At 43.4% G+C, this 17917-nt stretch overlaps 1 protein-coding gene across 5 annotated transcripts in view; it reads left to right on the top strand.

The window, feature by feature from the left end:
- The window catches only part of BAIAP2 (BAR/IMD domain containing adaptor protein 2), an 85331-nt gene that overhangs the window by 6641 nt on the left and 60773 nt on the right, over nucleotides 1–17917 (top strand). For all 5 annotated transcript variants that reach the window (XR_005588617.1, XM_039502412.1, XM_039502411.1 and 2 more), the window contains exons 2-3: nucleotides 7912–7987; nucleotides 13345–13431. Coding sequence is in view for 4 of the 5 variants with exons in the window: in XM_039502412.1 (XP_039358346.1) it covers nucleotides 7912–7987; nucleotides 13345–13431 (163 nt within the window). In the remaining variant the exon portion in view is untranslated. The remainder of the gene's footprint in view (nucleotides 1–7911; nucleotides 7988–13344; nucleotides 13432–17917) is intronic.

Below are 17917 nucleotides of genomic sequence, written 5' to 3'. Positions count from 1 at the left end.
GTGTGTGGAAATGCTCCAAATGAACTGCACATTCACCGGATGAGGGAGTGGTGGAGAATGATTCTGCATATGTACTGTTGCATTATGTTACGCTGTTATTGCCTAGGTGATGTGGGGACAGTCACACTTGCAATACATAGAGACCAGTGTCTTTCTATGTTGTGTACCTTTGATTCCAGCTTCCTGGGTGGGAGGTTCTTAGAGGCAGAAAGGGAAGGTATGTATTGAGCCTGCTCATAATTGAAATCTGACTTACTAATGAGTCCAGCATAGCTTCTCGAGCAGAAGCTCAGCCTATTGAAACTATGAAGCACTGTTTAAACACAGGGTGGGACAGACTGAGATGTAGAGTCATCTGGGTTTGGGCATTAAATATTAATGCCGAGATAATGAGATGAGTTTCTGAAGCTGGCGTGAGCCATTTAGCAATCAGAGTTCCTTGGAGCAGTTCTTGTGCTTTTTTTAGCATGACCACATCTGAGCAGAGAATGTCTAATGGACACTTCCCCTCCCAGGTATGATTGCCTTGACCTCCCACAACTTCAGCAGCTGCTTGTATAAGCTCTTTGGGGCAGGAACCTTGTCGTCCTCTCTGTCTGTACAGCACCTAAAACAACAGGTTTTGGTTGGAGCCTTGGCGTGTTAGTGCTACAATGGTATTAAACAATAGTAGTAGTAGGCGGCAAGCCTTTAGGTGGGTGTTAGCTGACCTGTAATGGAGTTTAGCAGCTGGGAAACAAGGGGCAGGTAGCACTAGTGGCCAAAACAGCTCCCCAGGTTCCCCAGCAATGCCCTTCTGACCCAGTATGGGATCCTTTGTTTTATAACATGGCCCTTAGTCAGGATGAAGAAACAGTGAGCTGAGCCGCAGCCATGTGCTTGCAATGGCCTGGAGCATGTCCATGAGCAGGGAAAATAGATCTAGCATTAAGGACCTCCTCTTCACAGCTGGTGCTCTTCACTTCTTCAGCCCCTTGTAGGCAGGAATTATTGTGGGGTACTCGGGCACAGAGCATAAATGTCTTGTCCAAGACCACGCACTGAGCTACTGCAGAAGCCTACTAGTATTGTTATGCACAGCGCAAAGATGGAGGTGAGACCTTCTGGGCTAATCAAAATGAGGCCTGGCTATAGCTGCTGGAGGGATAATTGATGAAGCATGCATGTTACTGACATGCTCTGTTCATTCTCTGTCCAGAGTAGCATGTGTAATACAAAATGTTCACTTCCTCTACTGATTGACGACACCTGTCTCATTCTGCTGACGGGGTGCACAGCACTATCTAATCAACTGATGTCAAAGACTCTGCTGTCTTCTAACAGTCTCCCTGTGCCTCCTAGAGGAGAGTGGAACAGGACTTCACGTTCAGCTTTGGAGGCAGTTTGAGACTATGGTGATACTGTCAGGAGAAATGTGCTGCCTCTTTCCTCTTCAGTTTAATTAATAAAATTGATTTTTTCAAAGTTTTTAAGGGAATTCTGTTTATTTCCTACCCAGTAGAACCCTTGCACAAAAGTTGCCTAAAATACTCCCTCTCCCTACACAGGAGGACTTCAGATTTCTATAATGGGCTGGTCTGAGCACAGCTAAACTTTTGCATCCCTAGCAGTGGATGCATCCCTCTGCTTTTCTGGGAGGAATCATAGCACTTGTCTCTATCACCTCTGGAGCTTCTCTTCTCCCGCTCTTTAATTCAGTAGAACTGTCGTGGAGACCTCGTGCTTTGCATTAGTTTAGTTTTTGGCAGCTGAATAAAGGCAGAACAATCCCAGAGAGCTGAGCAGTATTACCGAGGAATTTAGTGCAGTGGAACAAAACAAAGCCCTTTCAACCTTTAGCTGCCAGTTTTCAGACTCTGCCCAGACAGCATATGGAAGGCAGACAACTTGTGCGTGGTGCTGATGGGGCAGAATTTGAGCAAGAATGTGGTTTCTTTCACTACCAGGGTTTTGCTGAATATTGGCGTTGCTTTACCCTTCTACCAATCTTGACCCAGCAAGGTGCCAGAAAACATAGCTGCAGAAAGACGCATCTGTTTACCTTGTCTGTGTGAGCCTTGGTTGAGGCATGGAGGACTCTTCTCTGCAGTGTGAACTTTCAATGGACCTTCTCTGTTTTAAGGAAGGTCTGGTTTGTGGAGGGGTGGTAAAGGCTCTCCAAATCCTTGCTCCTCTCTGCCCACTTGGCCTCATGGTGAGCCTCATCAGTGCTGCTGATGCTACAGCCAGCTGCTCTGTAGCACTGCAACAAGTAGTTTAATAGAAATAATTCCAGGGTTTTGCTGGATCACTTGGTGCAATAGACTAGTATCTGTAGTGCATTTAATATACAGGGCAAACTTGTGTTACCAGAGCCTTTAAGAAAGGGGGGAAAAATGGGCTCTCTCCAGTTTTCTCTGGGCTAGCCTGATACAAAGCTACATTAATGCTAGAAAAAAGCCACAGAGTCCCGTGGCACCTTATAGACTAAGAAATGTATTGGAGTATAAGCTTTTGTGGGTGAATACTCACTTTGTCAGAGGGTATTCACCCGCGAAAGCTTATGCTCCAATACATTTGTTAGGTTGCTGACCCCTGTTATAGATTTTCAGATGTGGTGTGCCGAGTCTTCATTTATTCACTGTAATTTAAGGTTTTGCATGCCAGTCATACATTTTAATGTCTTTAGAAGGTCTCTCTCTGTCTATAATATAGAACTAAACTGTTGTTTGTATGTAAAGTAAATAAGGTTTTTTAAATGTTTAAGAAGCTTCATTTAAAATTCAGTTAAAATGCAGAGCCCCCCGAACCAGTCTCCAGGATCTGGGCAGTGTGAGCGCCACTGAAAATCAGCTCGCGTGCCGCCTTTGGCACGCGTGCCATAGGTTGCCTACCCCTAGTCTATAAGGTGCCACAGGACTCTTAGTCTAGATCTGTAAAAAGCAAGAAACACCGCTAACCCTCTGATACTTGACATTAATTCTAGACACTCCGTCCTGCTCTCCCCACCTTGAGAGTCCAAAGGCTTAGAAGTGAAAAGCTCTTTTGCCACCTTTTATTTTGGAGCAGCAGCATGATTGCATAGTTTCATTTCTGCATTGTGGCTTGGTTCATTACAAGGGCCGTTACCACAATGAAAGGAGTTTCTAAAAACATTCACGGCCAGCAAACCTCCTGTTAAGTTGGGCACATTTTAATCAGCCAATGAGTTGTTGGCTTCCTTTTATTCCATTACAGTTGTCCCCTTTTTAGATGGTGCCCCTGTCTCATAATTTGCTGTATTAAAGTGGCTGTCCTTAGTTGTGTAACAATGGGTAGAAACATGTTCTTAGTGGCTAAAGGGTGAAGTCTAAGCTTTTTATGTAACAGGCTTCAGATGTGCACATTTAGGGATGAGTCCCATGTTTGATTCCCTTCTTATCCACAAGATGCCCTGTGTTTACAAAGAGTATTTACCTCTGTTGCTTGTACCTGTGCAGTAGGTTAATCGCCACACAGGACTTAACCAGTTCCAGAATGAGACTTAGGCTTGTTTCATACAGTGGGCATAGACTTTACACCCAAGAAAATAAAGTAGGTTTGACTTGCAGGTCCCAAGATGCATTGTACAAGGCAGCCCACGGTGACCAGCCCTCAGTGACACATGGGGAAACTGTTAAAATTCTTGCTGTAGCAATAAAAGCTCTGCGTTAGTTCTGATTTGGGATATTGCTTTCTTCAGCCTGTAGATTCCATTAAATTATTTTATGTAAATTTTATGTATCCAAGTTCTTTCCTTAGATAAGATCTATATCCCCTCAGACACTGCTTCAAAACTGATTTTTTTATATTGATTTTTTTTTTACTGCTGTTAACCTAGCAAACATATTCAAAATCCTTCCCCACAGAAATCCTGCCAATATTTCTTCTGTGTAAACATTGTTCAGCCTGGGATTGCTGGGGCTGAGCATCGAATGGAGAAAAGCTTATAGTATTGAAACAGCTCTGCCTGAAATGATGATGGTTGCTATGTGTTTTGAAGGCTGGAGAAAGGGGACTGGCCCCATTTCTAACTGATCTATGTGGTAGAGTTGTCAAGCTTGTAAATGGTCGTGGAGATACCAAAGGTTGGTCAGTGGAGGGAATATGCAGGAACTATAGTAACTTGCAGGCATAATTTTCTACCAAATTTCATATGCATTAAATGTGACCTAAGGAATGATATGTGAATTCTCTGTCCCTTAGTGGTAACTAACGTCTCCTAGGTAATTGTTTCCTATAATTGTGGAAGATAATCCATGAAACAGCTTGTTGCTGCAAGGTCATTTTGCTCTACCAATGAATGTTCACTAAAAGCTGTAGAAGCATTTGTCTGAAATATTTTGATCCAAATGGCAAAGGGTGACCGACACCATTAATTAGCAGTAAAATTCCTAGTTAGCCCAACATGCTAACATTTTAACATTCACCCTGTATACCCAGGGGGTCTATCTCACCCCTTGGAGTACTTTGCGCATACTGCGCAATGCAAATCTAACCCTGTGTCTCTGTACCTTTTTGCTCAAGTGCCTTCAAAGCCAGGGTGGTGGCAGGGGGAGTTCATGCCAAAGCTTCGCAGCTGGATCTAGCTTAGATGAATGTTGTCTTAGATGTTTGCTCTTTTGGTCTCTCTGGAAAGCTGCCCAGAGCGCAATGAGTGTCTGGCTAGGACAGAGGTGGTCTGCTCCCTTGGTCAGCTGACTGGCTTCAGCGCTCACTTCTCACTCTTGCTGGCCTGCTAGGAAAAGTGCTGGAGGAAAGCCATTGGCATTGCTGAGGATTAAAACAAATTCCTGAGCTAACAAACATTGAAGTCTAAAGTATTACTACTAAATAGTGTATTAAACTGCAGCCTGTGCTCAAATGTATCCCATGGTGAGATGGCAGCTTATTGAAATTAATAACCTGCTGGTCTAAACTTTTGAGATGGCAAAGACAGAGCAATGCTGATCAACATCCGTGGCTGTGGATGTATCTGCAGAAGCAAATTACTGTAAACAGTCTCTCCTCTCAAAAGAACAGGCACCAGGAACTAAGGATCAAAATGCTTCAGGCAGAAAATGAGCTTTATGGTGTTTGGCCAGCTTCAAATGAGGTGACAGATGTTTAATCAGCTTATTCAATGTAAGGGTTTGTCTGTCTCCTCCCCGCCCCTTCCAGAAATGTGTAACAGTCTGTGTGGTGTGAGGGTGAGTGCCTTGTGACCCCCCCCCTTTCTCCATGGGGAATGCTCATTCACACTTTAGGGACACACAGATATATTTAGGTATTAAACTGAATTTCATATCCCTGTCCTTGTCGACTGGCCCTCGCTTATCCTGGACTGCTTTTTGCTGAAGGTGGGTGGGGGACTCTTTACAAAGACAGGCAAATATTCAGTAGCTACCCCAGGCTTGTGTTAGCTGCCAGGTTGCTCCCCCTGTACAGCCAGAGTTTAGTTCAAGGGTCAGTGAGAGGATGGAGACTTGGTTATCCTTCCCACAGAGCTCAGCTGGAGAACTTGGGTCTAGTTTTTAAGATGTCATAGTTACAAGGAGATTGAATGACTTATTGGAGCGGAGCAGGGTAGGACAAGCCATTCACAGCCTGCTACAAACTTACAAAGATCCATTCTTTGGTGGTGATCTGATCACTGTGTGTAAAGCTAGGAAAAAAGTAAGCGCTTTCCCACTGAAGTGAAAATACCCTCCCTATCCAGAAAGTGTATTGGCGTTTCCTGTCCCCTCCCTCCCAACTACAATAGAACTGACAAGAAGCAGCAATATTAGCCATTCCGAGCACAGGTTCTGCCTTGCTGCACACGGCCTGACCCCAGGCTGGAGTGAACTCTGCCTGAAGGATTCATTCATTGTGATTGCCATTTATTCTGTCATCTGCTCTTAAATAACATTTAATACCCTACTCCAAATCCTCTTCTGTCAAGTGAGTGATCTGACTGATGCTTCCCTGTTGACCTGTGATGATACCCTAGGCAGTCCCTGAAATGTGTTCCCTTGTGCCGTTTGTTGTCAGTTCTGCGGCTGGTCTGACTTACGGTGGCTCTTGAAGTGAAAGGCTGGTGCAGAACTAGATAATTCTGGACTAGCCAGAATAAGTAATGAGTCTTTAACGTGTTTTTGAATTTTTTGGTCTCAATTAAATCTTCAGTGCATTAATTTATCTCCTGTCACTTGTTTAAAAGTTCCTATAACAGGGTAGCAAGGTCTAGGACAGAGCTCTTTTGCTGACTCCCCCAAATGCTAGACTATTGCACGGTTATAAAGTTATTTCTGCTGACTCGCTATTTCTGACCAGCTGAGCCCTACTGGTCCCCACACAGTAGCATAAGGGGGGGTTTAAGCCTCTTTCTGAGGAAGGGGAGGGGCTAAGACAGAGGTACGGGGGGGGGCAGTTCAAGCTAAGTTTTTTGTTTGTTTGTGTTCTTTAAATTAAATTACTAAAGGCAAATTCCAGGCAAGTGGTAAGTGTTTTTTGTTTTGGATCAGCCATGGTATGTGCATCCTGCTAGGAAAAGGCTGAGAATGCCACCTAAGTAGCTCCATTGTCCAACTATTCGCTATCAATGGGCAGTGACTGTATCAAAACCAGAAATCTGTATATCAAACCCTAACTCTTCATGACAGACTCAGCTATGGCTAGTGCCAGCCAGAGGAGCTGAAGGAGAAGTTCCTAGGATGTTCCTGAGGGCTGCAGTTATCTCTGGGTTCTTGGACTCATGCTAGGTATCAGTTCTGTGCCAAATGGCAGGCTGCTGGAGCACATCCTGAGGAATAGCTCTGTGGAGGAGTTGCCCTTGATGGAAGAAAATGAAAGGTCCCTTACATCCTCTTTCTTAATCTGTTGAGCTGATTCAGCAGTTGCTGGGTAATGACCAATGTAAGCTAAGAGAAGCCTGCCTTTGTCTTAATATCACCCCTCTAGCTGGTATTGCTGTGGTTGCTACACACACATTCTTCCAAAAGGGAGGGTGTTCTTATCCTATGAAAGAAGCTAATGTGTATGTTCTCTTTAGCTTGCATTTAGACCTAGAAATATTTAAAAATTCTGCTGCACACATTTTGCCATATTATAATATATGGAGAGCTGAAGCAAACATATGTTCTGAAATATTATAACTAAGCTGAAAAATTAGGGGGAAAGCAGTCAGTTTGTTTTGTTTTCTTAGAAGGCTTTTGCAGATACCATCAAAGGAAGATGCATGAGTGGGTGCTTCTCTACACAGCTTCACTAAATGCAATTTGGTATACCTACCACATGGTGGTATATCCAGGTACAAAAGCATTCTTGGTACCCCATAAATAGAAGTATATTTCTACATTGATGCCACCTATGTGTCCTTCTGATACATTCATCTCCTTTCAAGAAAGGGAGGACAATACATGGGTATAAATACAAAATAGATAATATGAACAGTACTTCTGTTTAGCCAACCAGATCGCTTTCTGTCAACTCTGCTGTTTTATCCATTTGATTTAAGAATGATTCTAGTTTATCCCCAGCTCTTGTGATCATAGATCATCCTATGATCCTATTACACTTTGGACTTCATATTGCCAGCGCTGAAAAAATAAATATCCTTCTAGGAAAATAAAATTGTCATGGTGTCTGGAATATTCATAAAACATTGCATACTTAAAACTGGGCTGTGTATGTGCAGCCAATATTCCCTTGTAAAACATCAGTAAGTTTGGATTGTGTTTGTCTATAGAGGGCTGTGTGGGAGGACTCTCTGCTTCTGGGACTTTGCTGTGCATGGCAGCATGTGTGTATGTGATGAATCAGCCACTCTGTGTGCGTACACAAAACAGACCTGGAGATGCTCAGTCTTGCTGCAAGGAGCCCTTCTGGCTCTTAATTGTCCCTCACTCAACCAGCTTTGCTAATGTCTCCCACTTCTTGTGCTCTTTCCTTCAGACAATCATGGAACAGTTCAATCCCAGCCTCAGGAACTTCATTTCCATGGGGAAGAACTATGAAAAAGCCTTGGCAAGTAAGTGAAGTTGTGCTGCAAATGCATTCAGTGCTGAAACCCTTGGTGCAGTGGTTCCTGTGGTATTCGGGGAAGGGCGGTTCTGGGCAGAGGCAGACAGAAGTACTGGGTGCAGTCGGGCAGCATTGTTCTGGAATTTTGAAATGACACTGGATGCCTTTTCTCCATAGGGCAGGGGAAAATTGCAGAGGGTTTTTTAATTAGGATTCAAATGTCATTATTATGACATGAGGCGCTAAGCCTCTCCCAGGCGCTCATTGCCTGAAGAAGCCTGGTCCCCAAAGCACCTTAAGAATGATGAGCTTGAAAAGGACTTGAGCAGTAAAGATTTGGCTGTTAGTTGGTGAGAGAACCATATTTACAATCTTTTTTTTTAAAAGACCATCTTGCCACTTTAATATTTTTAAAATATTGTTTTAAAAACCCTTATTTAAAATGGAGATTTTAATTTTTGACTCTGATGTTTTAAAGGCTGCCATTTCAAGGCTGGGAGTGCACAGAACTAGGTAGTCTAGCTCAGTGGTATCCAAACTTTTTTTGATCACGCACTCCTATCAGTAAAAGAAATTTTGAGCACGCACCCCGTGCTGCGCTGCAGGGCCAGCTCTACCATTTTTGCTGCCCCATGCGCCAAAAAAAAGCCGCGCACACTGAAGGATTCTCTTGCGCACCCCACTTTGGAGACCACTGGTCTAGCTAACCACTTCTTAAAATAGAATCATAGAAGATTAGGGTTGGAAGAGATCTCGGGAGGTCATCTAGTCCAACCCTCTGCTCAAGGCAGGACCAACACCAACTAAATCATTCCAGCCAGGGCTTTGTCAAACCGGGCCTTAAAAACCTCTAAGGATGGAGATTCCTCCAGCCTCCCTAGGTAACCCATTCCAGTGCTTTACCACCCTCCTAGTGAAAGTCTTTCCTAATATGCAACCTAGACTTCCCCCACTGCAACTTGAGACCATTGCTCCTTGTTCTGTCATCTGCCACCACTGAGAACAGCCGAGCACCATCTTCTTTGGAACTCCACTTCAGGTAGTTGACAGCTGCTATCAAATCCCCCTCATGCTTCTCTTTTTTGCAGACTAAATAACCCCAGTTCCCTCAGATGTGAAGTCACTCACTTTGAATATCCGGTCCTTTTGGAGGTAGTTAAAGAAACATAGATTTAAATCACTAAATGGCCTGTTGGCTTTCATAGATTTTTTTTTTTTTAAGGCCAGAAGGGGCCACTTTAATCACTTAGTCTGATTTCCTAAATAACAAGGGCACAGAACTTAATGCAGTGCTTCCTGTATCACCCCTTTTGTGGCAGGTTGTCTGGCTATAGATTTCACATTGCTGATCCTACCGGGAGATTGACACATCGGTGTCTGGTAGCTTTCTGACTATGTGTGTTGAGTTGTTAATAACCCATAACAGAAGCGTCAATTAAAGGTTGTCATCTTGCTCCTGAAAGCCACCGGATATCAATCTCCTGATATGATTAGTAACGTGAAATTGAGTCCTTGTCTAGCACAGCACAGGAGAACTATAGGACAGCTGCTGTGTGCACCAACTTGATGTGGAAGGTCTGTCGTATGCTAAGTGTGACAATCTGTCCAGAGTGCATAAGGAGGGTGATATTGACATGGTTACTCTACAAGAAACTCATGCTGCAGCCTGTAAGATGTAGAATTCATGGCTGCCAACTCATGACCACCATGAATGACACAATTTAGCCTTGCCATGTACATCAGGCATAGTCTTAAAGATATCTCAGCCCAGAGGAATCCAAGACCATGGGCATCCCTATTACTGTGATAAGAATTGGACATCCGACCACAATGAGCATCTATAAACCTCCAAATTTTGAAGCCTGTATTGCCATCTCTTTCCCACCCAGCTTTGTACCTCGGTGTGATTTCAGTAGTCACCACTCACAATGTGTCTGTCTGAGAAATGATGCAGCTGGTGAGCAACTTACAGGTTGGGCCTAGTTCATAACTGTACACCTTCCTTTAGACCCCAACAATGAAGGGATCTTTGCTTGGTAGGATGAAATACTGAACACAATCTGGACCGCTGTCTGGTGAAAGACAGTAAATGTTTCTCTGCAAGCTTCAGAACCAGTGCTGGGAAACTTTCCCAGCAGCCAACACAGCCCGTTATTGTGTGTGGCGGCTTCGGAGGTCTGTTGCTTGAATCAATGCTGAAACCATGCCAAAACATCTGCAAACTGAACTGGGTTGCATATGCTGCAGAAGTTGAAGGGCTGCATTGTGTCAAGCTGATCCCAGAAAACTGAACATAAGAACGGCCACACTGGGTCAGACCAAAGGTCCATCTAGCCCAGTGTCCTGTCTTCCTACAGTGGCCAATGTCAGGTGCTCCAGAGGGAATGAACAGAGAAGGGAATCAATGATCCATCCCCTGTCACCCATTCCCAGCTTCTGGCAAACAGAAGCTAGGGACACCATCCCCGCCCATCCTGGCTAATAGCCATTGATGGACCTGTCCTCCATGAATTCATCTAGTTCTTTTTTGAACCCCGTTAGTTTTGGCCTTCACAACATCCTCTGGCAAAGAGTTCCGCAGGTTGACTGTGTGTTGCTTGAAGAAATACTTCCTTTCACTTGTTTTAAACCTGCTGCCTATTAATTTCAATTGGTGACTGAGCTTTGTTCACCACCTTATTTAAAGCTTCTGCAAAACCCCTTTCTCATGTTGTGAAATGGTTCATCTTACTCCTCTGGATGATTGTGACACAGTCATATTGTCTCAACTATAGGCCACACAGTAAATCCATGTCTGCTTCAATCATTTGCCAGTAGCATCTCAAGCTTACACCAAGTCATTTCTGAAGCTATCCATTGGCTCACTAATCTGGACTTGGCTATTTGAATGTTGCCGATCGCCTGTTGACCCGATTTTTAAATTGGGCAATGGGATAGACTTGCCCTTCCTTAGAGGGATCGTCTCCTCATTTGTGAACACCCTGTTGTTGTTTGTCCCTTTTTCATCTGTCTTTTGATCCATGGAAAATATTTCATTAGGTGTGGGTTTTTGGTTTTTTTTCTTTTTTGGGAACAAGTTCATATTAAAGGAGCTCCATGAAAACATCTTAGAATCATAGTATATCAGGGTTGGAAGGGACTTCAGGTCATCGAGTCCAAACCCCCCCCCAGCTCAATGCTGAAACTGCAGTCTCTTTTGCAGACTAAACAATCAAAGTTCCCTCAGCCTCTCCTCAGGAGTCATGTGCTCCAGCCCCCTAATCATTTTTGTTGCCCTCCGCTGGACTCTTTCCAATTTTTCCATCTTTCTTGTAGTGTGGGGCCCAAAACTGGACACAGTACTCCAGATGGGGCTTCACCAATGCCGGATAGAGGGGAATCATCATGTCTCTCTATCTGCTGGCAATGCTCCTTCTTGTACAGCCCTAGAATCTTGTGGTCCAGTTCTCAAGTGAGTCTGTCCTGGGGCATCCTTTTATGGAAAGGGGTGCACAGCAAAGTGAAGTCTCTGAGCTTTAAAGTAAAGCTCAGTGCATCTAATTTGTAGTGATAATGTGGAATCTGAGAGCTCCATCTTGATTTCAGTCTTGAGATTCTTTTTTCCCAAAATAACGTTTGGACAGAACTACTGATGCCTATAGCGTACCACCTTCCCATGTCCCCTTTGGGTCTGAGCCCTTCCATAACCTCCCCCGTTTGCTCTTTGCTAGTTCTCACTATTAATGTCTAAGCAGGTTTTCTAGGTTAACCTAGCAAGTGGAGTCCATCCAGCTCAATCATCTGTAACCTTGAAAATACGCAGTAGTGCTCGTTTTACAAAGCTTCCCGATCTGAGTCCAGCTGGGTGCTATTGGCGGTTTCTTCTCAGAACTGAGCTGGTGTGTAGAATTTAATTGCTGCTTACTTTCAGAGAAGTCCCGAAGGATTCAGCTGAGGTTATAAGAATCAGTATATGAAAGCCTCTATTGTAGATGGCCCTGGGATCCTTAGAGTTCAGTTCCTATCTCTACCTGCCTGTTTAAGTTCTGCATTCAGTTACAGCCTCCTTTTTTTCTTTTTTTAATTAAAAAAAGAAAAAAAGTCCCCTGTTATCTGGTGACTCAGACTTCTACAGTATCACATCCTTTGGCTGAGATTTCAGAGACGACTCCTTTGAACAGCCACCCCTAATCCCCACACATGCACTGGCTGTTGATAACCAATGAGACTCATTTAGCATTCTCCACAAACTAAAGAAAAATATAATTGTTCCTGCTCTTCTGGACTCTTGCGGTAATCTCCTGGGGGACTGGTACTTAATGGTGCCCTGTATGCAGCAGTGACCTCCAGCTGCATTAAGCCACCTTAACTGAATTGTGGTTCAAGAATTGGGTGGGTGTTTTCTTATTAATTTCATTTTAAGTCTCTCATTCTGTGTGGGCTGCATTTAAAAATCAAATTCCTCCTGAGGAGGAAATGCACAAAATCTTGCAGGGGAAAAAAGCTGTTGGTATTTGAGAATAAAGGTGACTTTATTTATTACATCCCTGAATGACCTGGACAAGAAATGGAGAGTCTCTTATTTAAAATGTTGCTAACTTAATCTGAGTCTGTAGTGTGTGGGTGTTTCTTGGGGCTTTTTTAAAGCCTATGCCTAGAATAAAATTAACATATTACCCTTGATATCTAAAAGCACTCTGGAGAAAACCTGCTTTGAGACCCCGACTCTAGCCTCACCTCCATATCCAGAATAAACGTTACAGCACAAGGCTTCCTGTAACTTTTTTTAAATTGCCTTTCTATTTTGTAGTTCTGATCTTAATTTCTTCAGGTGCCCTTCAGAAGGGCTATCTTAATCAGTAACACATGTTGGAAGAAACAGCACATAATTTAATGGTGTTGACCAAAAGCTTTACACCACGTTCTTGTGATTAGAGGAACCCTCTCCCTACTTATCTGATTAAAAGTGATGTGTGTAGTTGGATTGTCAACAAACTAGCTACAAGAATGAACTGTAATGAAAGTCAGTGATAGTCAGTTATTTAGAAGTGATTTTTTTCTGAACAATAAAAGCATTATTATAGGCCACAATAGTCATGCTGAAGCATTTGGGGAAAAGTATCCAGTTCTTATGTGCTACTTTTTTTGTATGACTGACCCCATAATCTTAATGCTGTAGCCCTTTCCCTGCCTCGTCCTGACCCCCTCCCTTCCAATTTGTTACCCCTATTCATTGTCTTCTATCTCCAATTAAATTGCAAGCTCTGTGGACCCAGGGACCTTGTCTGTTTATACTGGACAGCATCTAGCACCTTGTTGGGCATTGTAGAAATTATTCTAAGCCCCGAAGCTAATGAATCATTTTTATTTCCTGATGTTTTCCAGGTGTAACGTATGCTGCAAAAGGCTATTTTGATGCTCTGGTTAAAATGGGGGAGTTGGCCAGTGAAAGCCAAGGATCTAAAGAACTGGGTAAGTCAGGCAGCTTAATCATATAAATAGTCAGTGTTTTTAAGTAACAGGACTGAAACCAGATTCAGCTCAAGAGGTATGTTGTCAGATCTAATGTGGAGTTCCCACCCTACCTATCTCCAATGGGTGGCCTCTGCCAGGGATGTCCCTTTGGATTTGAAATACTAGCTTTAACTAAGAGCTAGCAGCCTTGTTGGCCACACAGTAAGTGACCAAGTGCGGTTCCTGGTGTCCTAGCTGACGATGCTGTACAAACGAATTTCAACTAACATGAGCTCAGTTGGCATGCTCCTCCTTTAAAAAAACAAGGAAGCCATCTGACATTGCCCTTTTATAAGGGGAAAGAAACATCTCAGTTGACTGGTTTTTATTTGGTCTTTTTAGAGTGATCATCTAGAATATGGTTGGGCAAACCTGCAACAGATGGACCGTCTAGGTGGAATTTTTGTGATGGTGGAATAAATCCACCTCCAGTCTGGATGAGATTCACTGTGTTTTGTCTGGATATGTGGTGTGTTAGTGTGCATTGCCAGGAAAAGTCATCACAAGCCTCCAGTTATTTAAAGTTAAAGATCAAAGCATGTTTTTTGTCCCATGTTAGGTAAACACACAGGTTAGGTCTGATGACTGTGCTGGGGCAGTGACTTTTGAAAAGTGCAGCTGTTGCTTTCCTGTCCTCGCAGGAGAAGAGGCAGTCTCTGCCTTTCATATAACCAACAGCAGAATGCAGGCTGCGAGGCAGCAAGCATATTTCAAAGACTTCTTGGCTGCTACTACTTGAGCTCTGTCTGAGTGGGATAAATAGTGGCTAAGTGTCAAATGGATATCTCCCTTACCCCTCTTACCTCTGAAGATGGGAATGCAAATTATTTTCTTAACACATGAATCATTGTGATTGCTTGGCACAAACGCGTGGCTTTTTTTTTCCCCAGGTTGCTTGCTGGGGGAAGGGTTCCTGAGCAGCTGCCCATGTCTTTTTATCTGGGTTAGAAGAGGATGTGGTTTGGAAACATCATTCCAGTTATGAGTGTTTGCAGCCACTGCTAAGGCAAACTCCACTGGCAGGCCTGACTTAGCTGAGTTAATGTGAAGATGTTTGAGTTGTGGACTCTGCTCAGGCTCCTATTGATAACCCATTTTCTACGGGGTTCTATAATGGCTGTAACTATTTCTGTGGATGAAACGGTTGCATAATCTTGGATGCTTTGTTTTTACTGACCATTGACAGCATTTGGGTTTGAAGAGTTTGGGGGAGTGAGTTTGCTTGAACTGTTAGAGCAAAGGTGTCCGACTTTTAAAAAAGCTAAACGGTGCCAGCCAACTAGCTAGTTCCTGCCCCTTTGAAAGGCAGAAGAGGTAGGCTGCAAGGAGAGGACGATGTGAACCTTTACTCTGGTGTCTGAACAGGAGTGCTCGTTTTGGCAGAAATCTCCTACAGCGTTTTAGGGGCCAGACCCAGCTGTATGCTGCTGGAGCTGGATTTGCTAGCTGGACCCTGCTGACTGCAACAGAGCAAATTGCTGGCTCTGGTACATGCTGTCTGCAGTTTTCCTATTTGAATGCACCCCATGACTTGTATTTGCCCAGCAGATTAGTATTACTCCAATGGCACCATCAGTTCTAACCCGTTCAGTGGCTCTTCCTTCCCTTCCCTTCCCTTCCCTTCCCTTCTATTTACTCTTGAGATAAAGCATTCAGGGAACTGCATTTCCACCTTTTTGGTCAGTCTGGCACGTGTCCTGCCTTAACTCTTGAGTTCTCTCTCTCTCTCTCTCACTCTCATTTCAGCTCCACATAAATATGTTCCTTTCTCCCAAGCTCCCCTTCATAGATGCACCATCGTCCCTTGCGCAGCGTTCAGTTGCCCTAGGGTATGTCTACACTGCAGAAATAAGAACCCACAGCAGCGAGTCTCAAAGTTTGAGGCAACTGACTCAGGCTCCTGGGGTTAAAGAGCTATGTAGCCATTCCTGCTCAGGCTAGACCCTGGGCTCTGAAACCTGGCAAAGAGGGAAGGTCTCAGAGCCCAGGCTCCAGCCTGAGTGGGAACGGTTTGTTTTTAGCCCAAAGTCAGTTGTCCCTCAGGCTCTGAGAGTTGCTGCTAAGGGCTTTTTGCCATGTAGACGTATCCTTAGACATTTTGCCTTGTCTTCCGGAATGGAAGTAAACTATTCTTTCCTACTGATTCTACCTGCTGGTCTTGCTAGCCAGAGTACCGTACTAGGTAACTGCCTTGGTACTCGGTAATAGCTCTAAGGAGCAGTTGATTATGAACAAAGGCTTCAGGTGAGGTGACTTTAGGAGGCTTCCAAAATTAGGGGCTATAAGCCCCCTGTCTTCAGATTGGATCAGTCCTGCTTTCAGTAAATTCCACACAAAATTCCATAGACCTGACTGCTTTAGTGTACTGTAAATCCTACACTGATTCTGACATTGGACCAGCTATGCACAATACGCTGGCTTAATCTGAAGCTTTTGTGGAGAAGCATTAAATGTCTTATTGACATCTAGTTTATCAGATTAAAACTGCCCACAGTAATCTGCTTCTGTGTAATAAATGAACACTAAAAAGAAATCTGATCTCCTTGATTGTGCATGGAGCACCACCAATAAGGGTTATACAAGTATTTCCATTTAGTTTTAGCAAAAATAGTTCAGCCATATGAGACCATAACTTTCCCATTTATATTAAACTTTTTGCTTCCCTTTTTTTAATGGCTTCAGTGATTTGAGAGAGAAACTTGAAATCTGGTATGTCTCATTTGGTGATCTGGTGGGAATTCATTGCAGCTTGTGAAGAATATAAAGGTTTAAAGAAGGGCTTCTGAAACGTACATACTGAATAGATACATAATCTGCCAGCATTCCTTTGGTTGAGTGACTTCAATATTTTCAGTGCATTTGAAAAAGTGTATTGCATTTTTAATTCTTGTTGCACAGCTCCTTGGCTCAGGGCTTAAAATTTAAAATGAAAATATTTTAACGAACCTTGCATTTTGCTCTCTAGTCTGAATAAGCAGACCTAAAATAAAAGCCTGTGCTTAAGTTATTCATATTCTATTGGGTGTAGTCTAATATTTACAGCTTTTGCCACATGGATTTTAAAAAGCATAGTATACTGGAGACTAAAATTGTGGCTAAAGTCTAGGAGAGCTGATGTGGCCAATGACATAAACTGCTTCCTAGCTTGATTCCTAATCAGAAAATTCTTCATAGGGCATGGGAGAGGAGACCTTTTGAAACTGGCTTTCTAAACAGCATCCCTGATTGAAGGTATTAGTTTTCCTGGGAAGACCTTGAACTTATCAATCCTTTCAACAAGATACAATTCACTTGGTGATAGCATCAAACAAGAGCTGTTTGTTTACTTCGATCTAAGTTACCTCATTCATTACTAGAAGTTTTAACGGGCAGTTAATAAATTACTATCTTGCATTAATGGAGCAAACTTAAGCTGAATCCTCCCTTTGTGTCTGGGGAGGATCTATCTTCCTCCTTTACCAGCGTGAAAAGATGTTCCCAGATTTATGCAGTGACTGTCCTGTTCTTTTTAGACTGTCTACACTTGCAATTGAATGACAACTCATGTCGTCATTCACAAGGTTTTGCCGCAGCAAGTGCCTGTGTGAACACCTGCGTTGTCGGCAGGAGCACGCAAACTCTGCTCGTTGGGGGTGGAAGTACTTTGTTGGCAAAAGTGCTGACAAACGGCGTTCACACTGCCCAACTTTTAGCAACCCGGCCACGTCTCTAAAAGCTGTGTGGTGTAGACATGGTGTTAGCTTGGGCTTTTTTTGTCTCCTAGGCTCAGACTTTAAGGTCTGAAGGGACCATCGTGATCTGCTAGTCTGACCTCCTGCACATTGCAGGCCACGGAATCTCACCCACCCACTCTTGAAATAGAAACTAAGCTGGCTGAGTTACTGAAGTCCTCAAATGATGGTTTAAAGACTTAAGTTACAGAGAATTCACCACTTACACTAGTTTAAATCTGCTAATGACTCATGCCTCATGCTGCAGAAAAAGGCAACCCCCCCTCCCCCCACGGGGTCTCAGCTAATCTGACCCAGGGGAAAATTCCTTCATGACCCCAAATATGGCGATCAGTTAGACCAGCGGTTCTCAAACAGGGGTATGAGTACCCCTGGGGGTACGCACAGGTCTTCCAGGGGGTACATCAACTCATCTAGATATTTGCCTAGTTTTACAACAGGCTACATAAAAAGCACTAGTGAAGCCAGTACAAACTAAAATTTCATTAACAATGATTTGTTTATACTGCTCAATATACTATACATTGAAATACAAGTACAATGTTTATATTCCAGTTGATTTATTTTATAATTAGATAGTAAAAATGAGTCCGTAATTGGTCAGTAATAGTGTGGCTGTGACACCTTTTTTGTATCTTTGATTTTTGTAAGTTTTAAGTGAGGTGAAACTTGGGAATACACAAGACAAATCAAGTCTGGGAAGGTGGAGAACC

The sequence above is a fragment of the Mauremys reevesii genome, linkage group 15 (genome assembly GCF_016161935.1).
Source record: "Mauremys reevesii isolate NIE-2019 linkage group 15, ASM1616193v1, whole genome shotgun sequence".
Classification (NCBI taxonomy): domain Eukaryota; kingdom Metazoa; phylum Chordata; order Testudines; family Geoemydidae; genus Mauremys; species Mauremys reevesii.
The sequence above is the reverse complement of the archived record's forward strand: the minus strand, read 5'-3'. Positions and strand labels throughout refer to the sequence as shown.